We start from the raw sequence: 7414 nt of genomic DNA, 5'->3' as shown, positions 1-7414 counted from the left end.
CATTAAAAATTTTTTCTTCTAATTTTCTATGATGAGTATGAACTGCTTTTCCTAACAAAGCTAGCACAGGCTAATGCCAGTTTACTTAGTTTCTTTGCACATTTACCCACTAGCCAGAATCACTGATATCTTTATTCTGAATATTCATTAACCCATGAAACTTTTGAATTCCTGAGGTAGTACAATTATTATTGAACTGTGGCAAGCATGGTTCTGTTTTGTTCCCAAAAGAGATATTGAGGGGAAAGACTAAGTTATTGAGATGAAACAATGATTATAAGTGACAACGGCACCATTTTTAGTTATTGTTATTAAAGTTGAGAAAAGACAAATCTCAGGTATCCTTAGAATTTCCAAACCGGTGCTTCTTATTTAAAATGATCAAGAGCAGGAGAAACAGGTGCTGCAGCAAACGCTTTTATTAAGAATCTGAACTTCACACCAGAGGCACATTCTGGAGAATGTAAAGGGACTATTACAAGTAGTAATTCTGCTGGAAGAATAATATAAGGCTCTTTCAGAGTACAAATATACAGGAGGGAATGATTTAAAATAGGTTTATGTTTTACAATCACATTACATTGTATGAAGCACTGAAAACAGGCATGTTAGTTAGAAAGCCAGCTACCAGGCATTTGAACATACGTAACAAATCTTACAGTCCACAAAATGCACATATAACAGTAATTTTAAGTACTTCATTTCAACACAAAAGACATGAACAGGTGAAAAAAATACCATTCAAAATATTAACTTAAGTCCATGACAAAAATCAAGAAAACCTCCATTAAAAAGGTTTACCTTACCGATAGAACCAGGCAGCAGACAGGCCAGCTGGAGTAACACAAGCCCAAAGGTGCTGAGCCGTGCAGACAGTACTGGCCTTCCCAATCCTTCTCCTTGAGCCACCACACTGTCCCGATTCCTTTTCATTCCCCCAGTGAAAAATTTCCTTCCTCTTCTCATTTAGCAAAAGGAATGAAGAAAAACCTAACAGTTAACTCAAAAGTTGGTTTCACCATAAATTTTACATGTAGTTTAACGAATACAAAGAAACCAAACATTTATATCGGGAAGGAACTGACACAGCAAACATTATCTGAAAGGAGTTTCTTTATGGATTATGTACATCGGTTGAGTAAGAATTACTATCTTTGAGAAGGCACGTATCTGTGATTTAAGGCTTCACTGGTAGTGTTACATATGGAAGTCAATGGAAGCTGTTTTAGGAATTCACGTCTATCAAATGGAATTTACCCAAAAACTAGATTTCTAAGCATAGAGTTTTACTCTAGAAACCGTCAAGAATTTCTGTTTCCACAACACCTGTTACAAAATTCCCTAAAGCAGGTTTCATTAAGAATCAAAACAAACTGCTGAAACAACTGCTGGCCAATGACAGCAGGTGACGCAGATTCCTAAGCCTAAAGCCTCACCAAACCAGCAGGGGCCTGTGTCTTAAAGGGAGTCTGATCATTTTACAGAAGGCATCTGCCACAACTCTGCAGGCCGGCCAGCCTTTCCCCAGAGCTGCTGCCTCTGCGGATGCTGCAGGGGGACCATATAATTTTACTTTGCAAAATAGTTGCTTTTTAAGACAATACATGAAAATGAATCTCTTAAAGATGTTTAATATATTCATATATAAAATATCTGATGTTGATACAAATCATGTAAACCTCCCTTTGGAAAAGTTACAACTGGCCCTCACTTCCAGGACCAAAAGCCTTGAATTTTTATCTTGTCAGTGCAAATCTGTGTCTGGTGTTTCAAACTACAGAAGTAGCCACCAACCCTCACAATACAAAAGGATTTCTCAAAAAAGGAAAATTATTGTCTTCAGATTATAGAAATTACGTCTACATTAAAACCACCCACCTTCCCATCAAATTTAACAGCTCGATTGGTAAAATATGAAAAAGGGAGAAGTTAAAGCTGTTTGTGCAAGAATTACTAAATGGCGGTCACTCCTCTCTTCCCCGGGCTCGGCTTAATTCTACGACGTGTGTTTAGAAATATAACATGACTTTCTTTTCCCCCTCCCAGGCGTGACTTTACTGTTCTTCAAGCCAAGATGGGGCATCCACCCCAGGAGTTTTCAATTTGATATGGAACTGTTTCAGTGTCTGTTCAAGCTGCTTCTGATTCCCAGCAAAGTAAGCAGCGATGGCGTTGTGGAACAGGACCAGCTGGTTGTGCAGGACTTTGACCTATGAGCAGCAGAACAACAGCCAACGTTAGCAGCACACAGGATATCGGGTGATGTTACCTCGCCTCATACAGTGTGTCTCTCCTCAAGAAAATCTGTTCTAGTAACGACAAAGTAGCTCACCATAGACCAATTGTGCATTACGCTCGCCACAGGGTTGCTGGGCCCTGATGGCGTTCTGATTTTTGTGTAGGCACTGGTCATTGACAGCATTTAATTAAAAACGTCATTAAATCCCCACTTAGGCCAAGTACATCCAAAAATCAAACACTGAAGAAGGAAAATTATATATCTGATTGCCACAAAATATAAGCTATAGCTGAAGTACAGGCATCACTGAGGTGAGACTGTACATTTTCAAATACTGCATCACTTTGCAAAGCATCAAACAAAGGCAGCAAGTATTGTTCAGAATACCAATTAAAGTTCATGTGACTGTTATTTTTAATTACTCTAGTGATATCAATAACATGATTAAATCAATACTACTTTCATGAATCATTCCTAAAGAAATGAGCAAAGCATCACAAAGATTTTATGAATAAAATTGTTTCCTGAGGTCTTATTTATAACTACAATGTTAAACCATAAAGTAGAAACACATTCTGATTCACCCATCTAATCCAATATTCATTAATTGTGAGCTTTGATAATTTTCAATGATTTTAAAATGTCTGAAATGTAATACAAAGTGAAAAAAGAGGGTATAAAATCATACATAGGATCTGCTATATGTTTTCACACAAGGACAAGGCAAATTCTCAAGTCATTTCTTCATCTCTCTACTTCTATAAGGAAATGACAAACTGTCTTATATTGGCTTTTTATTTTAGAATATTTTAAAAATTAAAATAGCATAAATCTAACATATGCTTCAGAATGGAAAGAAGTCTCCTGACCAACTCTTTGCGCTTATTCCCTGTCCCTGCTGCTCACAGAGAGTCGCTTTAACATTTTATTATGGGACTTCTGAGCTAACTTCTAGGCATACATATCTATATAATTAAAAAAACACACGGATTAGATCATGCACACTTTTAGTAACTGATTTTTACTTAAAAATATCTACCGTTTTATTCCATTTTTTTTATTCATTCAACAAATAATTAGGCACTGTTCTAGATGATGGAGACTTGGGGAAAAAAACACCTTTCCTCATGAATTTATATTATCAGTGGATAAAGAAAGGTTGGAGGGAGGAAGGCTAGAAAAAAAGATTAAGTGCTGAGATTCCTGGGAATTAGCATCTCAAGTCTTGAAATAAAGTTGGGTTAACTTTAACCCATCAAACCCTTTATGGCATCTGCTGATTTACATAAAAACTGTTTAAAACAGAATGAACTTTTCCTTTCCTGCTAAAAAAGGTAAATCAGGGATACAGTGTAAGAGGGCCAGGCAACATGAGACAATGAAAATAAAAAATGCCTGTACAAACTAAAAGAAGTTGATCTTGAGTTTATCTAGCCAGACAGTTAACAAAAACCTCTGGTGCTGGTTTTCAAGAGTCATATCAAAACATGTAACACTATGTATGAGGCACTGTGTTAGGGACAGCAGGCAGCACCGCAATGGGCAGGCCAACTACACACACACAGCACCGCAATGTGCAGGCCAACTACACACACACACACACACACACACAACACACACACAGCACTGCAATGTGCAGGCCAACTACACACACACACACGCAACACACACACAGCCAGCCAGCAGTCTACACACCACACACACACACACACACACACACACACACACAGTGGCTGCCAACAGTCTATACCTCAGAGCCTGGCTGCGTAGTGGGCCAGACTATCTCAGCTTGCATGTGACTTTTGCATAATGACGAAACCACTTAAAAATGAATTTCTCAGACCATATCTCAGTTGTTAAGCAATGCCTGGCTGTATGAAGATAAGCAAGGCAAGGGGTAACAGAAAATGATGAGTATGATAAGTGGGTACTAAAATGACATTGGGTTAACTTAAACAGTGGTGAATGGGATTTTTTCAAGTAAGGCTGTGTGAGAACATTAGCACCGAACTCTGTGTAACTTCCCTGCCCTCTGGTTCTGAGAGATAGGGGAGATTTCAAAGCACAAAGTGCTTTGAACAGGGTGTTGATGAGAAAGGCAGGTTTCTAGAAGGCATTTTAAGAGGTGACAAAAGTATTCTACTATAGTGGACTGTTAGGGCTTCAAAGAACCCCTTCTCCACATCCACACCCTGGGGGCATCTTCCACAGTGAGGATGAGTCTGGCCAATGACATCAGAAAGGGAGCCCTGATGTGCAAGCTCTACCCTCTAGAACGGCTGCTGCCACCCTGAGAGGGGGCCCAGCCGGCCGCCTTCGAGTGAAAGCCCAGCGAGGACAGTGGTTTCCGCTGTGACCAGCACTCAGCAAGCTTCCCAGCTGAAAGCAAAGCCAGGAGAACCCGCCCGCCCATTCCATGTAAAAGGCGCCACCATTTCTTTGTGTCACTAAGTCCCGCTGTATACAGCAAAGGGTAAGTGGTAAGCGACAGGGACCGTTCAGAACGCTGTTTCCTAGCGATGGACAAGGGTTTTAGGAGACACATGAAAAAGGAAGCAAATCAAAGACGGGTGGAACAGGCTTGGAAAGAGAAAAGGAGAAGCTGGCTGAGAAGAAAGAAAGGCCCGCCCTGGGGCTGCTAGGACTAGGGGTGGTGGTGGCACAGGAGAGAAATGAAGGGAAAGAAGCCTGAGCTGCCCCAACATCAGATGCAGCTCTGGAGTAAATGTAATATGTGGGGGAAAGTCATGACACAGTTTTGCTTGAAAAACATAGAAAAAATATGGTGACTTTTCTGACAGCCCAGTAGCTCTGAGAACTTTTACTTCCAATTTTCCGGAAAGACCCAATGAAGGTGCTCAGGACAGGCCTCCCAGTCTGGTCAGATTATCTCGAGCAAAGGTCAATGGAGTTTTAAGCAGGCACAAGACAAGTTCACCCCCCCTCAGGGCATTACCCAAATTTAGGGTCATCTCCAGAATAACCTTTCTATCTGAGAAGCCCATCTGGGCAGGGCAAACATATCCACAGAGCACCGCCCTTTTCATCAGGTGAGCTGCTGCCCCCTCTCATCAGGTGAGTGCCTACCCCGTCCTGGCTCAGGGTAACTACCCTCATCCTCCCCACTGAAAATGGAATTCCAATTCTCTATGAAATTCCCAGTATGCATGTAATAAATGGGTCTACTCCCCTGCTCACCTGCCTGATGCTGTCTCAACTGCCTAATCTACGCAACCGAGGGGGCGGAGGCCGCCGACCCCCGCTCCCACCCTGCAAACTGCATTCCACAGTCGGCAAGGTCACAGCCTCTGCAAATTTGTTTTTATTATTCATCTAGGTCATTTCTAAACTTTCCCCATTATTGGTACTGTGTTCCTTTATAAAAACGTACCAGTAAGTTTTGAAATTGTGAAAGCTGACCTTTTTATTTTATTTTAAAATGGAAGCAGAGCAGCCATTCCAAAGAACCGGTTTGCTCATCCCTCAGAGAAACCAAGAAAACACTCGTATATGGTCCCCAAAAGCAATGTCGCAGCCCTTACAAACTGGTAACGTGATGTACTTTGAACTTTTGCAAATCACACAAGTAAAAGTTCTTTCTCTAAAATGGCATTTTCCAAATCAGGAAAAAGCAAATTAATAATCTATTAATTTTACTGTTTACTAAATTCATTCTATTACTCAGTTGTTCCCTTTAACTGATACATGTTCAGAAGTCAAAATACCTTTTATTAACTTACTAATAAACCATTTATTAACTTCCTTTTTTTCTGCCCTTTAAGGAGGCAGTTTTCTTCTCTTTCTGTAAAGACTGCTGTTAACTGCAGAATGAAGTAGACAGAGAAGAATAAGATTAAGAAAATGGGGGTCAACCCCTCTGCCACCCCAAGAACACTAAGTGGGCTCTCTGAGGACTTGTGTCATGGAGACACTGACAATGGATAACTGCTAACTGCTACGGTTCCTTTCTACTAAAATCTCTGGAAGAATGTAACTGCTTTCTAACTAAAGATACACGTGTATTTGGAAACTTAAATAACTCTCAAAATGCCTTTCTGTTGAAAACCTCTTCTTCAACAAAAACATCAACTCTATCTATTTTTAAGGACAGATACTGGGATCTTAATGTACACAATTAAAAACTCGACCAAACGCTCATGTATTGATTTATAAACCAGCCCATTAATCACACACTCTTCCCAATGTACAGATATTTCTTCGGGCTTCACACCAGTAACCACCTAGCCACAAAGTCACGAGTATTATTGGCCTTTCTTGATGCTTCTTTGCTCATGGAATCACAGAGCAATTATGGGGTTTCTGTATTTTGATTATGAGTCTCTAACTTTCACAAATAAATTGTAATGTATTATTTGCTGCACTTAATGTCATAAAAATTTTTTGACTTGAGTTTTAATTCTTAATGTTTAGAATTAGAAGAGATAAAATTTGATTCATGTGATAGGTCATTACATACTCTACAAAGCTTGGGCCCTCCCTGGTGGTGCAACGGGGTAAAGCGCAGCACTATGAGGCTGTCCACAGCCACTGCAGCACAAGTTTGAAACCCAGTCAGGGAGCTGTGGTGTGGCAGACCTCCTGACCCACCCACTGCGCCTCTCAGCAGTGTATTTCAGTCAAGCTACCCATTCTTGTCCTCCCTCTGTCCCTGGGGAATTAATTCCCTCACCCCACTACCACACCTCTGGCCTATACCCCAGTTCTTGTATGCATAAATAAATAAATCTTATTAAAAAAAAAAAAAAACAACAAACCTAAAAAGCTAGAGTCAGAAAGAACGCGAAGGGCACAGGCAATGTGAGTAAGCCTACAAAGCCCACAAGGTCAGGTTCCCCAGCCCTGGAGGTAGCTAACAACCTGAGCTAGACGCCTCCTCTTTGTGCTAACACAGGCAGCCCACTGACAAAGTCTCCCACTGGCTGCGCTCCCTGCAGAGAGCAAGTCTTTCCCTGCCTCGTACAAGTCTTAGTTTGGTAATACACCTTCAAAATCAGGCACGAATTTAAATAAGAATGTTAGGTTGGATTCACAATCGAACCATCACTACATTAAAAAAAAGGAAGTTAAATAAATTCTGTGGGCCCTCCCTGGTGGCGCAGCGGGTTAAAGCACAGCACTAAGAAGCTAAAGCCACTTCCGCATGAGTTCGATCCC

General features: G+C 40.8%; 1 protein-coding gene across 4 annotated transcripts in view; it reads right to left on the bottom strand.

Annotated features, from left to right (window-relative positions):
* Window positions 1-401: 401 nt before the first annotated feature.
* ARFIP1 (ADP-ribosylation factor interacting protein 1) overlaps window positions 402-7414 on the bottom strand; it is a 65740-nt gene continuing 58727 nt past the window's right edge. For all 4 annotated transcript variants that reach the window (XM_004685330.2, XM_012727004.1, XM_012727007.1 and 1 more), the window contains one exon: window positions 402-2210. In XM_004685330.2, the coding sequence (XP_004685387.1) occupies window positions 2055-2210 (156 nt within the window). In that variant the 3' untranslated portion in view covers window positions 402-2054. The remainder of the gene's footprint in view (window positions 2211-7414) is intronic.

Source organism: Condylura cristata, unplaced genomic scaffold, assembly GCF_000260355.1.
Source record: "Condylura cristata isolate star-nosed mole 26May11 unplaced genomic scaffold, ConCri1.0 scaffold00018, whole genome shotgun sequence".
In the NCBI taxonomy this organism is placed as follows: domain Eukaryota; kingdom Metazoa; phylum Chordata; class Mammalia; order Eulipotyphla; family Talpidae; genus Condylura; species Condylura cristata.
This window is presented reverse-complemented; position numbering and strand designations above follow the sequence as displayed.